Source organism: Esox lucius, chromosome 8 (genome assembly GCF_011004845.1).
Source record: "Esox lucius isolate fEsoLuc1 chromosome 8, fEsoLuc1.pri, whole genome shotgun sequence".
Lineage (NCBI taxonomy): Eukaryota > Metazoa > Chordata > Actinopteri > Esociformes > Esocidae > Esox > Esox lucius.
In genome coordinates this window covers 2,596,122-2,614,741 of record NC_047576.1, presented here as the reverse complement: position 1 = coordinate 2,614,741, position 18,620 = coordinate 2,596,122, and the positions used below count along the sequence as shown (strand labels likewise).

General features: G+C 42.1%; 1 protein-coding gene across 23 annotated transcripts in view; it reads right to left on the bottom strand.

The window, feature by feature from the left end:
- Nucleotides 1–233: 233 nt before the first annotated feature.
- The window catches only part of ptprsa (protein tyrosine phosphatase receptor type Sa), a 237,838-nt gene continuing 219,451 nt past the window's right edge, over nucleotides 234–18,620 (bottom strand). For all 23 annotated transcript variants that reach the window (XM_034293796.1, XM_029121676.2, XM_029121677.2 and 20 more), the window contains 7 exons: nucleotides 18,297–18,582; nucleotides 12,728–12,906; nucleotides 12,473–12,599; nucleotides 11,559–11,684; nucleotides 8,252–8,406; nucleotides 4,999–5,134; nucleotides 234–4,293 (listed from right to left, as the gene is read on the bottom strand). In XM_034293796.1, the coding sequence (XP_034149687.1) occupies nucleotides 4,225–4,293; nucleotides 4,999–5,134; nucleotides 8,252–8,406; nucleotides 11,559–11,684; nucleotides 12,473–12,599; nucleotides 12,728–12,906; nucleotides 18,297–18,582 (1,078 nt within the window). In that variant the 3' untranslated portion in view covers nucleotides 234–4,224. The remainder of the gene's footprint in view (nucleotides 4,294–4,998; nucleotides 5,135–8,251; nucleotides 8,407–11,558; nucleotides 11,685–12,472; nucleotides 12,600–12,727; nucleotides 12,907–18,296; nucleotides 18,583–18,620) is intronic.

Below are 18,620 nucleotides of genomic sequence, written 5' to 3'. Positions count from 1 at the left end.
TAGTGCTCTAAAAAGGTAACAGGATTCCATTCTGTTTTATGTAGCATCTAAGTATCTGTAGTCATCTGATTGGGTCCTTCCTTTCAAACATTACATATTAAGTATTAGCTAGTATAATAATAATTTGTGTATACTATTACCATATTTAGATCACCTAATTCACTGTTCTCACACTTCAGAAAGTCAGAAAGTTGGTCAATATTTTGGCACAGAATAAAAAAATGACATTGGAGCATGTTTTCAGACAACATTTCTTTAATACAAAGTCAACATATCTACATACACAGTGGTTTTAAACCAATTATTGTTTCAGTTAGAAGTAACAGTTTGAAAGCGATAGCACTTGGCCCTCATACAAAGAAAAACTATTTTGCTTGAGTTTGGGTTCTTTATCTTTTTGTTGGCTGTATACATCCTATTCTTTTGTGAAGATTTTTCTCTTTTGTTAAATTTTCCCCATCAGCGGAGTATTCCGGTAATTTGGCTGCTGTTGTCAAACGTCTGGCATCTTTACATGAAGTCAAAGTTACGTGTCACACAAGCATCCAAAGACATCCACGGTCTTGGTTTTTGGCATTCGGCCCTTAACCGGTCTTTGAATTCAGTCACAAAAAGTCCTCATTTCAAGATTGAGTTCATATGAAATGGTTCTAGGTTCCCACTGTTCATAAAGGATACGCTGGAAATGAATAAATCACAGCGACTCTTTGTGTCGTATTCCTTTCTCCTGGTCTTTGCGTCGCATAGCTCCTTCTTGTTTAGTCCAGATTAATTCTGCATCCCGTAACAAAATGAGGCCAAAATGAAGAAAGAAGGAAAAAACATAAATCTATGGTCTATACAAGTCCTGTAATGTTTGAGGGCAAGGATATACCACACATAATGATTATGGGTTGGTGGTACTTAGTCAGTAATGGCTATGTCATTGCACTTTGGCCAGTTGCTAAGCAAATCCCTGCCTGTCAATGGAGCATCCGCATTTTGGTATTTTAGGCAGTTGGGCAAACTAACAATTCTCCTTGTTTGGGGGATGGGAGGATAGAGCTTTTGTTTCAGAAAGGAAGATTACTTTTGTTGCCTTAGTTGTCCACACCTGCATGAGGAAGCGGTGTTCACTTTCAGAACAGGTTCCATTTTGTTTTCAAGAAATTGTAGCAGAGGCTGAGACCAGTCTCATGACAAAGCTAGCTGTGTGTGGGTAGCCGGGAAAATTACTAATATGGCAGATTAGACAAAAAAAGGGGGGTTTCAAGAGGGGAGCAGAAAGAAGTAACGTTTTTACAAAAGGAGAAAGTACGATTTACAAACACCAGGAACGTTGCAATGAACCTTTTTGTTGCAGTTCAGTATTTGATTTGACATAAGAGAGCATTGAAGGGCAAATTATACAAATACATATAATATATATATTTGTTTATTTACAGGTATTATATTCTGGGTAATGGTAGATATATAACAAATGGATGATCTTGTGTGTGAAAAAGACAAAAATTAAAGGCAGGGGATGAATCAACTACTAAGAAAGAGGAAGATTAGCCTGTACATGATCAGAACAAATGAATGAAAATGGGTAAAAATGTACTGATTCAATGTTAATGATTTGTAGACCATATAATCTACAAATAATGAAAATAATACAGAATATAATCTAATAACTAATGTTAAAGAACGACAATTAAAAATGCCATATTGTTGTCGGCACAGGTCTACCAAGTGGTAGGAATGAAAAGGGGTTGTAAGACAGGTGCTTTACCAGAAACCTTCTTTGTTTCAGGAGTAATAATACAAAATAATAACAAAAAGGTATCCATCATAATATCACATGAGCAGTTTGAAGTTTATGGGTAAAAAAAAAAGGAAGAGAAAAAAAGTACTAAATTTATACTAAGAGTTTGGATATATCTTTATATTCTGCATTTAAATATATATGTATTTGTGAATGTGCGATATATATACCTACATACATATATGCACACATTCACACAAACACATGTTATACTTAACATTTCTACAGTGAAAAAATAGAATTGTCTCCTAACATAATATGAACAAATAAGCATTTATTTTTCTTGCTAATAAAAAAAATGTGATACAATATCTCTGTTAAAAAACTAAACAAAAAATAAAATAAAAAATCAGCTATGTAAAGTAAAATAACAAAAGTCATCATAATACAACATTAAGGTTTCCATAATGTTTCAGTAACAATAAGGCTTTTTTGGAAATAAGAAAAACTACACACAGCTTCTTTCATCTCTGTTAGTGTGCATACCAATTTAGTACACTTTACAAAATCCATACTCCTGGATACACCAAAGCACACACTTCTGAGAAAAAAACTAAAATGGGGGTCTTTGAGGACCTGTTTTTACTTGACACATATTGTGTATGAAGTGTCTAGAATCTGTACTAGAGTGTACTAGAATCTGCCCTGGTATTGGTTCAAGTTTGGTGACTTGCAAGTCATTTGTAATTTTCACATCAGAACTCATGAATCCAACATGGCCACTGTTTCTCCAATTATCCAAAGAGGCCTTTTGACCAACAGGTGGAGGAGGAAGAGACAGGGATCTTTCTCAGGATTATCAACTCAATTCCTCACCACTTTAAACCCCTTTCCTTCCATGGTTTGCGCCACAACTGCAAGAGGACAGGTCACTCTCTTTTAGTCAAGGTTGGGACATTAAAGTCTAGTAAGACGGCGGGCACAGAGGAGTCTGAGACTGGATGGGTGGGGAACAATGACGTGGATGCACTTTCATTCACAGCCGCCAGAACGCCAAGTACGCACCCGGCCAGGCACCCCCATTGTCATACCAAAAGAAGTCACACCTACAGCATACAGGAGAATAAGCAGCATGTTGGTATTGACAGGACCCCCCCCAGAAATACAAGTAAAATTGTAAGACAAAAGTATCAAATGATTACAATGGGTTGTTGGTCACTGTACAAGTTTGAAGAAAGAGCAGAGGCCCCACATTAAACAATAACCGTGAACCTGACGTCACGTGGCGTACCCAATCGTCCTTTAGCCTAAAGCAAACGCAGGCTCCCCGTTCACAATAGTGGACAGACACTGCACCCGTAAATAATGGTACAACTAGTCCTGAACGAAGAGCAAATTACTGTACCAGTGGTCCCGGACGAAGAGCGATCGTGAAGTCACTGGAGAAGGTTGTCCTATCTCTGGTCTTAAAAGAGCGGTCATTTGTTTCCATGGTGACTGAGGCTAAGAGTGGGTTGGAGTTTGTCCTCGAGCAAAAAAACTAAAAAATACTGCACTTCAAGTGCTGAAGGAATACAGTAAGTTGATTGAATTGGCATTTGACGAAATCTACTGTTGGCCGTCCCTTTAAAACAACTGTCCTTATTTTTCCCCAGACTACTGCAGAGGCCCGTCTTTGCCCATATAGTTTAGGGAATACCGGTATTTTTTCTGTTGGTATGACGGACATTTGAAGAGTTTGAAAGATCACACCAGAACAAAGGGCAGTAACAGTTATCTGTCCAGAGGAGGAGAGTGGCAATGGCTACTGAATGTGAGTTGACTCCTCTTGCCAGTGTCGTTGACATGCTGTGTTTGTCTCTTCATGTTTCTTGGTATTTTGGGGACAGTCCTCTGCATACAGTTTTACCATCAGAAGCGTGAAGAAACAACTAGTAACTCTTAAGCTCTGCACTTACATGTTAAAAAGGGAGAACGGTTGAACCATCAATGATACATCCTGTTTACAATTTTCTCAACCCCTTTGCTTTTTTACCTCTGACATTTTCACCTAGTCACTTTTCCTTTACCCACTGGGAACTTTATAGTTTGTATGTAGTTATTTTTTGAAATAGATGTCCACAACATGTTTACAATGTCCACCTCCACATCTGAACACTTGAGGTAAGGTTAGCAGTCTGACATTTTGATTATTTCAACCTCACAGCTTGAGCCAACTCTTTTGGTTTATTTCTTCCCAGTGAGAATGTCAGTTTGTTTTTCTGATTGAATCCATTATACTTTCCTCACTGGCATCTAAATCCATTGGGTCCAATTGGAATAGTTGGTGATTTCAATTTATTTCTTACAAAATAAAATCTAGAACTAGTTTTGCTTTCCTGTTGGCTGAATTTTGTTTTCTGATTGTTGTTGTTGTCGTCATTTCAAATTTCAAGCAAGTTTCTATGGCTCAGGAGACTGTTGAGGGGGACACAGGATTTGGGAGACGAGATGGCTTTTTACGTTGCATAGTGATCAAAGCTTCCTAGGTACTCCAGACCCGCCTGGTAGCAGAACTGATATTCATCCTGCATGGACAAAACAAAGACAGAAGACAAAGTATTAAACATTGGTAATGCATTGTTCACAAGCAAACAGGAAAATAATACAGTTGTCCTTCAAGCTATACATAGCAGCCGCTCCAAGACTTACAGCGCGTGCCAATGCTAACACATTGCTAATACAATGCTAACACAATGCTAATTGTAATTCTTAGCCCCCATGGCTAAACTGCAGTTTTGGATTAGAATATGTTTATTGTCCCTTGAGGGAACCTCCTGTCTGGCGTGACCCAAAAAAACCAAACAAACACGGAGCAGGCAAAAACACAAAACAGAGAAGACTTGTGACAACATAATCACTATGAGCATTGAGATAGCAGAGCAAATAAAGTTTCACCGTAGAGATGAAGCTCTAATGCAGAATCTTTCTGCTCATCGAGAATGAGGACATCTCCATGTTGAAGTCAATTTCTGAATTATTCACTTGTTGAATCCTCCTGACTTCTCGATTGATGTTGTGATCACATGACCACCCGCGTCATCAGGGGGGATCAGCCAAGGAACTCCGTAAGGCACCACCAGTTGACAACAATAACATGGCCTTCAAGGCCTTCAACTGCAATGTCCACACCATAACGTGTTTTCACCCAATCAGGTTCTCTAACCATCTCAGAGGTCAATGTGGAGACTGCTACATCTACAAGAACCTGTGAGTCCAGTTTGACCTCTCACCTCTGTTTGCACCATGGCCGGCCTCTGTGTTCGCAGCATCTTCACCGTCTGGAAGATGTCTACCACACCCTCGTAGCGCATCCTCTCCAGCACAATGCTGAGCGTGATGAATACGCCGGTCCGGCCAACCCCCGCGCTGGAAACACATACACACACAGTATCAAGGAGAAGTCCTATATTAACAAGATTTTTAAAAACCAGCAGCTGTTGCTAGGCAGATTAATGCCAGGGTTTGAGGAGATGACATGAGACGTAATCTTGATGTGAGGAATCGACACAATCCACTTTGAGCCCTGCCCACGCAACAGCACAACATGACACACATACGCACGAACACAATGTCAGACACGCAACTGCATGCATGAAGCCCCGTACGTACGCAGTCATGAACACACAAATGTACAGTCACACACACGCACATCGCCTCTATTGCAAACCCGCAAAAGTCCTCAGAAATAGGGCCAGTCTTAAGTCTGATCCTGAAATACTTGAGGGATGTCTCCATAAGCTGCTTTGGTGTGAAATAACTTCCACTTCACCAATGAAACAATAATTGATATGACATCAGATTTATTTTTCTCTCTTCCCCACCCGTCACCAATGACAATCTCTGACGGAGACGGTGGAGAAGACCGAAGCGGACTGGAGTTAAAAGGTCACAACTTGTTTTGTCAAATGTGACTTCAGACTGCCTCAAAAACTACACTGAACAAAAATATAAACGCAACTTGCAACATTTTCTAAGAACTAAATTAGTTACAGTTTTTTATAAGCAACAGAGAAATGCTCAGTGATATGGATGTAAAGGACATTTTTAAACATTGCACACACAATTTTGTTCAGTTTAAAATCCAACAAGAACCAAAACAGATGGATTTCCGAGACGAAGGACAAAGACGTAAGCGCAGCCACTGAGTTCTTACCATTCTGTGTCACCACCATCTGTCCCCCCTTGTTGTCCTCTCAACAACCCTTTACTCCGCCCCACCCATCTGCCTGTCCTCTGTCCCTCCATCCCCTCCACACCACTCTTCACTGGTAGCTGGTCACAGCTTGTCACATGGCTCTTAAACTCCATCAAACCCTTTTAAATAGATAGACCTCCACATCTGACAGCCGTGGAAGGAAACGCTGAATGAGGGGATTTACACTCCCATTCACGGGAAGTAATCAGGCAATTAACGACAAAAACCGTGTGGCTCTATAAGATAGGAGGCAGAGAGGATGGAAACAGAGAAGGCGAGAAAGAGTGAAGGGATTGAGAAAATACACAAAGAGAGAGAGATGGAAAAAGTGGGATGGAAATTAAAGCAAGAGAAAGTGACAGAATAAAAGAATGCACAGTCTCTCTCAACCACACACTGTGAGCAGGTGGAACGAGACAGAAGCGCCCTGAGCTGGAAGGTAGGTATAGAAAGATGACAAGAGGGAACCTGCACAGTACAGACAGACATATACTCACTCCGGACAGGCAGATAAAAAGACCATCGCCAAGCCTACATTTCAGTATCAGATTATGTTTTTTTGGGGGGAAAAGTTTTTTTTGGGGAAAAGCAACGGAGAGAGGGAGCATCCCAGACATTTTCCTAAATCTCCATCATGCATTTCTAGCCAACTGAGATGGTTTTCCCATATTATTATTATTGTATCTGCCAAATAACACTCCTGGTCAGTTCCAAACGACACCCAATGCTGAGTCTTGTTCACTACTTTTCACCAGAGCCAAATGGGCCCCCACTAAAAGTAGTGCACTACATAGAATGTGTGATGCCAATTAGAACTCTGACAAGTTTTTCAAAAATACATTGTTTTCCTCCTTTCTCACTGATCCTCTTGCATTAGCTGTGCCTAGTCAATAAGCCAGCTGGACTAAATCCCTTCACAGAGGGAAACTGCTTTATTATGTATTTCTTGGACACAGACGTCTCTCTTAAAGGTAACGGCTTTATTACGGCTTTCCCAAACTCTTCAGATGTAGGACACTGCTACAGTAACACACTGATAGCAGTACCTGATGAACTTTTAGACTACTAAAAACTGAAGCATCAGAACTGTTCAACGAAGAGCATTGAGCTCTATCAATGTTCAGTATTTCTTCCCTGAGAAGTGTAAAAGTAGCGGATTGGTGTACTACTTGTTAAATACATTTTGTAATACTTTTTTTATGGTAGGGTAGCAATGGGTGTTTTATTTCAATGAAACATCTTGCGAAATGTTTCACTAATAAACCATAAAGTACTGTTTTATGGATGGTGAAAGCAGCTTTAGAATATTTGATGACTTAAGTCCTGCTTCAGACTTAAGTCTCAGTTCAGTGGTGCTTCGAAATAGAGAAGGTTTGTGTTGGCCTTTAAGTATATCTGTAGTATACACTTACAATAGATATACAACTACAACTCTGGAAAAAAGTAAGAGACCACTGCAGCTGTATGCCATAACCGAAGTGAAAGAAATGTCTGAAACGCTTGACGCTACCAGCTTTATTACATGTTTCTTAGACACAGCCCTGGTAAAACAAACCAGGTAAAACATTTTCATAGTACTCTAGTGCCAGCGTTACTCTGAAATTACAGTCCTATTTCTGTGGCAGTCACACAAATATCTTTGCTGAATATGGCTCAACCAAAGCAACAACAAGGGTCACCTTGGAGAAAGCTGAAAAAAAAAACACGCAGTGACAAATTTAGGACAAAAATTGAAAAAAAAAAAATGGCCAAATTATTTAATGCCAGGCAGCCAAGTGAGTGATTACGAATGAGAGGAGCCTGTGGCGTTGAGCATTAGCAGCGAGAAGAGAGAGGACGAGCTTGAGAGGGAAAGAGAGAGACGAAAAGCTAGCACGAGAGGAAAAAAAGAGTGAGAGAGGAAGAGAAACATGGGGAAGAGAGAGAAGACAGGTGAGAGGAAGAGGAAGATGGAGAGATAGGGAGAACAAGGGAACACGAGAAAAGAAAAGAGGGCAGGCGTCAAGCGTGAGGAGGCCTTGTTGATGAGCACCACACGCGGCTGGTTGTAATCCCCTTACCATCACAAGGGTTCAGTGTGGGAGTTATCAGACACACCTACACTTCTACTCATGCAACCTGAAGCGTTAGCGTCAGGATAATGGATTATATGCGTGTTGACATTGTTAGGTGCGTTTTAAGCCTGTCAGTCTGAATTATTAAGATGCACCAGTAGAGAACACCAACGGTAGTGTCCTGCGCCCCCTACCCCCTACCCCCGAACACACACACACATCCACGGCCCTCACCTGCAGTGGACAGAGATGGGACCGTCCTGGCCAAACTGCTCCTTGGTTTTGTGCACCTGGCCTATGAAGTCGATGAAGCCCTCTCCTGACTTGGGCACGCCCTGCTCCGGCCAATCTGTGAATTGGAACTGCCTCACCGTCCTCGACTGGCCATCCTGAGAGAGGAGGGGAAGATGAATACGTGAGTGGTAGAGAGGAATGGTGTGAAGGAGAAAGACAGAGATCCAGGGAGAGAGAAGCGTGGGAGAAATGGAGGCCTTTGCATCCCTTTCTGTGGGCAGTTCATATCTCTGAAGTTGCCTCACACGTCATATCTGCATTAAGCTAATCCATATTCTGATTACTAAACACGAACCAGTTGTTTGTCCTTGTTTGTCCAGGTTTTGCGCCTGTAATACTAACTTTAGCTTTGCAGTTCTAAGTCCTGATTGTGATGTTAAAGGACACTTAGCGGTTTACTTTTGGTAACTTTGGCTAGCTAGCCTTAACGTTAATTAACTATCAATTCCGTTGCCTTATTTGTTGTCGTCATGTGAACGTTTCCAACTAAAACTTCTGAAATTAAACTTTTGAGGGAGGAGTAGATGTAATTTCAAGGATTAAAACATTAGAATAAAAAAAATTCAGTGGAAAAAACATCAGTTATAATGGGTTATTATTCAAAATATGATATTAAAAAGTGAATAATCTATATGTTTTTATGTCATGCATGTTTTTTTCTTATCAACAATTCAAGTTGTTCATTTGTAAGCTCCAAATCTTCTTATTTCACTCAGTGACCTTTTTGCCCTAAAAAGTTTTGTGATACCGATGGCCAAATGGCCTTGCTCCTAAAATGACGAAACTCCAAGCCTGCTTCTATCCCTCTTTCTCTCTCTCCTATTCCTCACTCTTTCTCTCTCCTATTCCTCACTCTTTCTCTCTCCTATTCCTCACTCTTTCTCTTCTTTCCCTCACTTTTTCTCTCCTTTCCCTCATTCTCTCTCTCTCTCCTACCCCTGGCTCTTTCTCCTATCCCTCGCTCGCCATCCATTTTCGCTTGTCGGTGGAATAAGTCCTGGTTAGAGAAAATCCATAGGGCGTCCAGCGTGACACGCGTCTTCTTCTGGACAACATGTTAAACGGGGTAATCCTGAACCGAGGCCTGATCGATGGAGGGGCCTGATGGATGAGTCGAATGAGGGAGGAGGAAAGGGGCTGGAAACGCCACGGAACCCCCCAGAGGGAGAAGGGCAGCGCTACTGGAGTGGACTGATGCTACAAGAAAATATCTTCATTTGAATCTCTGCTGAAGGATAGTCGATTATTGCAGGGTCTCAATTTTAGAAGTTGACTGGGCAGGAAAGAAAACAATCTCTGAATTAGAAAATTGAGGCGGAAGACCTGGTGGAGAACCACAGTCCTCAAGCCTTTCCTTTTAACAACCTGGAGCTCCAGGTCCATTGGAATAGAAACACACATAACAGTACATATAATCCCAAAGCAAAAGGCTAAAAACATGACCTGGTCCCTAGTTCTGTATACTTCAACTTATAATAATCAACTGCATTCATTTATACCTTTGAACTCGATCCTTTGGGACACGTTGTACATATTTTGCCCAAATAATTGTTCAACAGTTTCCTTTATTTGACAGACCAACCCTTTGGTCTCATTTCTTTTTTAGCATTCTGACACCCTTTCTTTAGCTTTGTTTTGTCCTTTAAAACTAATTTGAAAGCATTCTGCATCTCTCCACATGGATAAAAGCGAAAGAGATGAAAAAACAACAACACACAATTAGCTGAGTGCGTAGAGGCAAATATAAAGAAATAATTCAACACCTAACCTGGGGGTTTAATGCACTGTGTCAAATTGTCTGATTAAATACGTGCCTGACTAGCGTAGAGAGCTGAAGTGTGATGTCTGCTAGTGCACGCACGCACACACACACACACACACAACCCCACGCACACACACACATACACCCCCCCCCCCACACACACACACACCTTCCGATCCACTCAGCGATACCAACCACCTCTTACTCCCCCAATCTCCTTTCATATCTCGTCTCCTTTCTTTTCCACCGACCACAAAATTCCCTTTCTTTATTCGCTCTCCTTTTCACTCTCTCTCCTCTTTTCTCCCTCTCTGTTCCTTTTCTCTTTCCCCAAACCTCTCTTTCTTTTTCCCCTCCTCCCCATCCATCCATCCATCCATCCACATCTCTATTCCTTTCTCCCTGTCCTCCATCGCTCTGTTCCTACAGTCACCTCTGATTAGAGGTCCCTTTCTTTTCCTCAGGAGATGTTATGCGTACAGCCAAACCTGATTACCTGAGTAGGTAATCAATCATTTGATGAATCATTTGATGAATCATTTGATGATTCAATCACAATTAAGACAGTCTGGAACCAGCGCGGTTCACCTTCCCAGGGACTGTGTGTGTGAGACCGTTTCTGTTTGAGGGCAGGGCATTGGGTGTGTGTTTCAGATCACAAAGATAGTAAAACCCGAAAAACTGTTCCCCATAAGATTTTAGGGCAGGTTAGGTTTAGGGTAAAACATACAATTTGTATGGTTACGTCGAGGGTATGGTTCAGTTTGGGGCCAGGGGATAGAGAACATGGGTTTCAGTATTAGGTCTTTTTTCTATTAACATGGATCAACACATTTTTATTAAATGAGCAATCTGAGATTTTCTCTGTCCCTCAGATGTTTACCAAAACAGTGGGGTGCATGCATTGTTGCTATTTGAACAACAGGCTGACCCCTTTAAATGGGCTGTAACAGGCAGTGACACACACTGTAAGATCACACACAAGACAACCAGGCCACCAGGGTCAAGTGACCAAGGAAAACCTCACTCAGCTTAATCAGCTAGCCTTTTCCACCCTTACTGCCGATCCAGGTGAAAGATTGAACAGGACATGCAACAGACATGTAACTAACATTTATCAGGTATTAAACACAAAACTAATTAACAACAAATTTGGTAATTTAAAAATATGTTATATTGTCTGGCTGTATTATCTGATGTGGTATTCCTTTACCCCGACACAAGATCCTACCAGTGAATCAGAATACAGTACAGTACACCATGAACGGTCAGAAAGGGGTGTTTGTTGTAGTTACAGTGTTTGGCCAGTGTGGGGCAGTAGAGGGCAGCTGTCTGTACTGGTCGGTGCTGTGTCAGAGGATAGACATGAACGGAAATGGACTGAGTCCTCTCTTGGTAAAGGACAATGGTCACACACATGTATTGTGGCAAACAGGCACTCACTCAATCACACACACAAATACACACGCACACAAACACACTCACCCGGGCGTCAGTGACTTTGAACTCTCTGAGGATGTATTGGGGCATGTTGTACTCAGCCATGGGGTCCACCACAAAGTACTGGTACCTGGCCGAACGCTCCGCGGGCCAGTACTGATGACACTTCTCCTGTTGGGGGACAAAGACACATACACACAGTTGTGTTTCATAACTCTATTACAGTGGTCTACCATGCTTTGCTGTCCAGTACAAACCCCCCCCCCCCCCCCCAACTAATTGGTATTTTGACCAATTACATCAACTTTGTAAAATAGCTGATGTGAAAAAGCCTGATGTGATTGGTCAAAAGACCAATTAGTGGGAAAAATGCTCAGAATTTGTCTGTCAGTGGAAACCCAGCCAATTCTTGTATGATCGTGGAGTGACACTTTAATAAATTGTTTTAACTATTTACGGAGAGACAGAGCAGGTTAGGCATGTGTTCATCCATTTGTCTCTGGGGTCGTACCAAGGACTGAACTACAGAGGATAACCATGAACTGTGGTCAGGGAGTGAAGAATGCCTAAAGGTGTGTAGGGTGTATGTGTGTGAGTGAGTGAAAGAGAGAGAGAGAGAGAGAGAGAAGCAAGGAAGGGGAGAAAAATAGAAAAAGACAGAAAGACAATAAAATACATGAAAGACAGTGAGAAAAGACAGAGAGGGGAAAGGAAGAGAGAACAGAAAGAGCAAAAGAGAGAAATAACAGAGTAGGAGATAAAGAGAGAGAGGAATAGAACAGCATGACAGAGGAAGAGAAGCAGAGTCTACCCATCCCATCTCTCTGAAAAGAAGCAGAGTCCCCTACCCATCTTATCTCTCTGAAAAGAAGCAGAGTCCCTTACCCATGTTATCTCTCTGAAAATAAGCAGAGTCCCCTACCCATCCCATCTCTCTGAAAAGAAGCAGAGTCCCCTACCCGCCCCATCTCTCGGAGTTTGGTGAGCATCACTATGATGGTGGAGTTGTTCTCCCAAAGCATCCGCCAGAAGTCCTCAGTGGTCTCTGCCAACGGACCCTGTGTGGCGATGTAGGCCTTCTGTTGCCTGGCAACACACAAACACACACACACACACAAACACACTCATGTCAGTAGTGGTCACAGACAACTCGGACACACACGCAAAGACCACAACACCCTCTGCCCCTCACCCACCCGGCCGACCCAAACTACCTGTATCCGTCGATGAAGCTGGCGTTGATGTAGTCTGAGCCCTCAAGGCCCCTGATTGGCTGCAGACAGACGCGGGTGGTCTCATAGGGCATGATGTTCACCAGGCGGTTCTTGAACTTGTTGCAGGGCAGGTTGGCACTGATGAACCTAGATGTGTGGGCTTTGGAGTTGGCCAGACGCTGTCCGGGGAAAGATGGATGGACGGACAGTGGAGTTGCAGGGACAAGGGGAGGGTTGAGGGGAGGAGGGACATGGAGAAAAGGGAGTGGGTGAAAGGAGAGAAGGAGAGGAGGAGATGGAGAGACAAGAGAGACACCGGGGAGAAAATGGAGACAGTGGGAAAGAAAGGTGAGATGGAGAGACTGCAGGGCAATAAAAAACTGTGATATCTATCCCCATCTGAGAAAGGCAGAGCTGTCGACCATCACTAAATCTCCGTAGTGATGCAAATGTCTATTTGATGAATGCATTCATAATCTATGGCTGGATGGAGCTATCAAAAAACAACCCTTTATTCTGCTCCCCATTTTCTTTTCATTTCCCAGAGTAATTTCCAGTGTGTTTTATGTGAGGTGCTTTAACTTGAATCGCTACTCTTAACTACAGTTACAAGCCAGCATCTTACAGTAACTTTGGAGCAGGGTTTCTGTATGGCAGTAAACCCCAGAGCTTCCTCTCTGCAGAAAGTGGGTCAGTCAGGTCTTTGATAAAGGGAGTCTGGTACAGTAGATGGCCCGAACAGACAGACACACAGACCCATTCACACACACACCTCGTCCAGAACCAGCCATCCCTGCTTCTCTTAACTCCATACCCTCCCTCCCTTCCTCAATCCATCTCTATCTATCCCTCATCTTTTATCTCTCTACCTCCTCCTCTACCTCATCCTCTACCTCCTCCTCTACCTCCTCCTCTACCACCTCCTCCTCCACCTCCTCCTCCTCCTCCTCCACCTCCTCCTCCTCCTCCACCTCCTCCTCCACCTCCTCCTCCTCCACCTCCTCCTCCCCTCTACCTCTCTCACTATTCTTCCTCTCTTTGTCCCTGGTCTCACTCTATCCCTATCTCTCCAATCTTTCTTTGTCTACCACTCCCTGTACACATCATATTCTCTGTCCTCTATGTCCTTTCTCTGTCAGACTGTCTGTCTGTCGCTCTCACCCCCCGCATTTCTCTCTCGCTCTTTGCCATTGGTTTTGGGCCAACCGTCCTGTCCCCATCCCCATCCCCTCTCTCTTCTCCTCTCCTCTCCCTCTCTCTTCCTTCTCCCCTGCCTTCCTCCCTTCCTCTTTTCCCTCTCTCCTGCCCTTTGTTTCATCACCCTTTCAGAGGCACCTGGAAGGGCATGAGACAGGCTGGCGAGGCAAAAGACGCCCAGAGCTGCTCCTCCACCTAACACCAGTGGGATGGTTTTGGCTTGCAAACAACCCAATCTGGCAACTGATCCTATTCTCCTTCCCTTTAAAGGGAAAGACAAACCCAACACACATCTACTCAGGGAAACAACCTCTTATTTCCACTCTCCAGCACCTTCCCACAGGGAGTTCAGGAGGATACTGTGCTTATAAAATATGTCAAGATGCCTCCAACTACCTTAGAATAAGTATGGTGGGATTACATGTTTTTGGGGCTGTTCCACCGGTGCCCGTGAAGGCCAGGAGTACATCTAAATCTTTTTAAAAGTGAAAAGACAGGTGTGTGAAGGCAGTAGCTGGAAAACAAAAGACAACATCAGTATGGACGAGAGTACCGGCCAAAGATTCCTGTGACCCCTTTCTAAGAAACGGTAGCGTCTCTGCGTTCTGTTCATTAGTGGCAGGACATTCCTGGGTAGCCATACCATTTGTCATCATCAACCATTAATCACACTCTCACATCACGTCAGCCGCCACTCGCCTTTATTAATCGGACGCGACTGCATTCCTTTCTGTACCAGAATCGCGATTACAGATGGGGCTGTAGCTATTAAAGATTCTATCATGGTTTACGATTGCTAATGTTTTCCTTAGATGAAACAGCGTTTTTTTTTCACAGGGACAGATGATAAATAGAGTGTGGCATATTACAAATGATTTAGGGACATGTACACGTGTAATTAAAGTTCCGGAGTGTTGCTGTTTAGTGGGAAAGTCTGTCTCTTGCTAAGTGCTTAGACCGCTGTTGTTTTTGATTGGTTTGCCTTTGGTAAAAAATGCTGCTGAATCAACATTGATCACATATAATTTTGACAACATAATTCAAGGTGATTCAAAAGTAAAAAGTGATCTGAACTAAAGTTATTTGTTAAAACATTTTACCACCCAACTTCTAACCTAAATCCCAATGTATTTATTCACCATTATTTAACCAGGTAAGTCAACTGACATCACTGATATACAGTATTGACCTGAGTAAGAAGTTAAACCGCATGGCTCAGGGATAGAATGACAGATGTTTTCACCTGGCCCAGTCAGGGAAATGTTGTGGTTACCTCAGATGCCCTAACCGCTAGGCAGGGTTGGGTAGGTTACTTTTCAAATTTAATCCGTTACAGTTACAAGTTACCTGTCCACCTTTGTAATCAGTGACATAACTTTTAGATTACTCAAAATCAGTAATGTAATCTGATTACTTCGAAATGCATTTGGATTACTTTCATATTAAGAGGAATTAGTAAACAAATAGGAATAGCCTATAACCAGTTGAACACCCTTTGCGGGATCAGTCAGTGATAGAGTTTACATAGTTGGCCAAAGACAGAATTAGCATTTTAACTTATGGGTTTTGTACAGCACCCCTTGAAAGGGTTTCTAAACCATTGTTTTCTACTTCAATATGATTGGACTACATCTCTAGATGACTGTCAGATATTCAGTCATTCCAACTAATAACCCTCGATCTTCCAGAATCTGGCTGTTTATCTCAACATCATCCAAAATTGAAGGATGTGTTAACCTTTTGTGTTATTTGTTTTATTCATGTTTCTAATTGCTTCAAAACATTGTTGAAAAATAAATGGCAATTTCTCAAAAAAGGTATTGACATTGTTGTATATAAAAATCAAGATATCTGTAGCTTTCCACCTGTATATTATTACAGTAGTCGGATGTTTTGCTCCACAACCACCAACATTGTCAAAACAGTGCAGAAACCCCATGCACGCGAACGCACGTTTGCAATCGTGAACACCCACACACAAATACGTTTTACCCGCGCGAACGTAACATGATTATTAGGGCCACCAGCAATTGATTTTCAAATCGCAAATTATAGAAATAAAGTGTGATTATACACCTGCACTCTTAGTTTAAAGTCAATGTCGTCAGCAGCCAATGATATCCAGTGGATGCAATATTCTGAGATGGAAAGCAAGCAGAATCACATGGCCTACCTGTATGGGTGGTTGCGTCAAATGCTTCCCAACACATTTTCTCCTTAAATATCGTGATTAATTCTATATAATGTTTTATCTTGAAGGCAGCCCATGTTACAGCTATCTAACCCATAGTTGCCTAATCTTCAAAAACATTTCCTGTCTGAGATTTTCAACTCTTCTCGGCTGTGTTGTTCGGTGCATTTGACAAATGATGTGTCGAGTCTCGAGTATAACTAAATCCCCTTAAATGAGTCGGCTAATATAGATACAAACTGTTTTTACCAATTAAACTAGCGCTTCATCAGTCACTAAACTGCTTATGCGCGTCAATGTTTTTCGCGCATGATCACACACACAACAACTGAGGCACTCAATTGTTATTTTATTTTGGTTTAATGTTTTTAAAACATTCAATAAATAAAAAACAGGCATGCAGCCTGTCATAATTATTTCCCACATCTATTCTTTTTCAATTAAAGTAATCCAAAAGTAATCATATTTTTCCCCAAAAGTATCTGTAATCCGATTACAATATTTTAGTTTGTTATGTAAGGGATTATAGTTACTGTTTTTGCCGGACCGCGTTACCGGAGCCAGCTAAGAGCGAATATCTCTTACTTACTGACTGACTGAGTGCCTGACTGACAGACTAACTCGTTAGTCAATTTAACACAATTCTCAATAGTGTTTAGCGACTAGTCAAATTCGTTATGCCTTGGTGTTATGGTAAAAGACAGTATCTCTCACGTGGAAGGCTCAAGTTCAAATCTGTTGTGAACAACAACATATTTTTATTTTTTTTATTTCAACGATTCTCTCGTCGTTTCACTTGATGAAAAAGTTAGTTATCGTCAACTTTCTTGATAGTTATTTAATCAATGTCATTCACGAATGAAAGAAAAAAGTATGTTGTTATGCCATGAAAGAAAAAAATACGTTCTTATGCCCTGAAATTAAATAGCTTTGGCAGACTTGCTAGCAATTGCTCAATTCCTATGACTTAGTTATCGTCAACTTTCTTGGTAGTTATTGTATCAATGTCATTCACGAATGAAAGAAAAAAGTATGTTGTTATGCCATGAAAGAAAAAAATACATTCTTATGCCCTGAAATTAAATAGCTTTGGCAGACTTGCTAGCAATTGCTCAATTCCTATGACTATTCCAGTAAGTTAGTAGATACTGGTACATCCTATTACTGGCTAATAGGATGTTCAAATGGCCAGCGGCAAACAAAGATTTGTTTTCAGGTTAGAGGCAATACTGACACGCGTGGAAGGTAGAGCTTCATGGTGTAGTGGTTAGCAACACAGCCTTTCGTGTGGACGACATGGGTTTGAATCCCAAGAGGGCAATACTTTCTATTGCGGTTCGGCACAACTAGGCTTGCCCGGTTTGTTGTTTTGTAATCTGTTACATGTAATCCGTTACTCCCCAACTCTGCCGCTAGGTAACCTGGCACTCCAGATTTTAAGTCAAATTCACGTTAGTTGTGAACACAACCAAATTTAATTTAAAACTAGACATTGAACTGACTTCTGTGCCTACTTCTCATCAAACTGTTAAGTTCAAACCTGATCAGTTAATGCTTTTTCTGAAAGATACTTCATTTGGAGGCTATGCACTGATCACAAAGCAATTTCAGTCGGAAGCGTATTATTGGAAATCCTTTAGAAATGGATTTGAAGTAAAAGACAAAGAGCAGACAGCTTAACTATATATTCAATTTCTAGCTCCTTCAAAGACAATGGTATTGAGTTGCGTGAGCAAACAAGGGCTCAATATTTGAACTGAAGTCTCACTTGAATGCCGTAAAGCTGGATATTAGAATGTGAACCGGCATCAACTGGTTTTGAAATGCCATATTCATGTAAAGGTATTAAACACATAGAAGTCAATATGTATTTTTGATGTGGGCTAATATTGACAAGGCCAATTGAATTTGCACCATAGAGGCACCACTGGTGGTAAAACCAATGTTGTGTCACGTCTTTTTCATTTCACACATCAGGCTCCATCAAGCACACAAACCCCTGTTTTATGTCTTTCTCAACTACTCTCATGGTCACACCTAAAACTCTTAACAAACCAACACCCTCCATTTTGTGTCAAAACATCCCCTGCGTTCTACATGTACCCTCCATCAAAACCTCCAGCTGGACGCCATTGTATGCCTCCCCCAGCCCCAGTTTACACACGCCCTGCCCACGCCTACCTTGAACTCCAGCTCCATCCCAGTGACGTGTTCGCCCGTCTCCACCTGGGCCAGCTTCTGGATGTAGGAGTAGAGGCTCCTGGCCGCCACCTCTGTGTTTCCGCATGCCACGGCCTCCAGCAGTGCATCATGGATGAAGCTGTATTGGTCCTCCGTTTGCACCATGTAGTTCCGCTGTGACCTCATCAGGGTCACGTGACCATAGATGTCCACCGTCTTCTCATGCTTGATTCGCTCCAACATGGCGTCAATGACGATGAAGCAGCCTGTCCTTCCAACACCCGCACTGGTGGTGTTGGTGGAGGTGGGTGGTGTTGGTGGGTG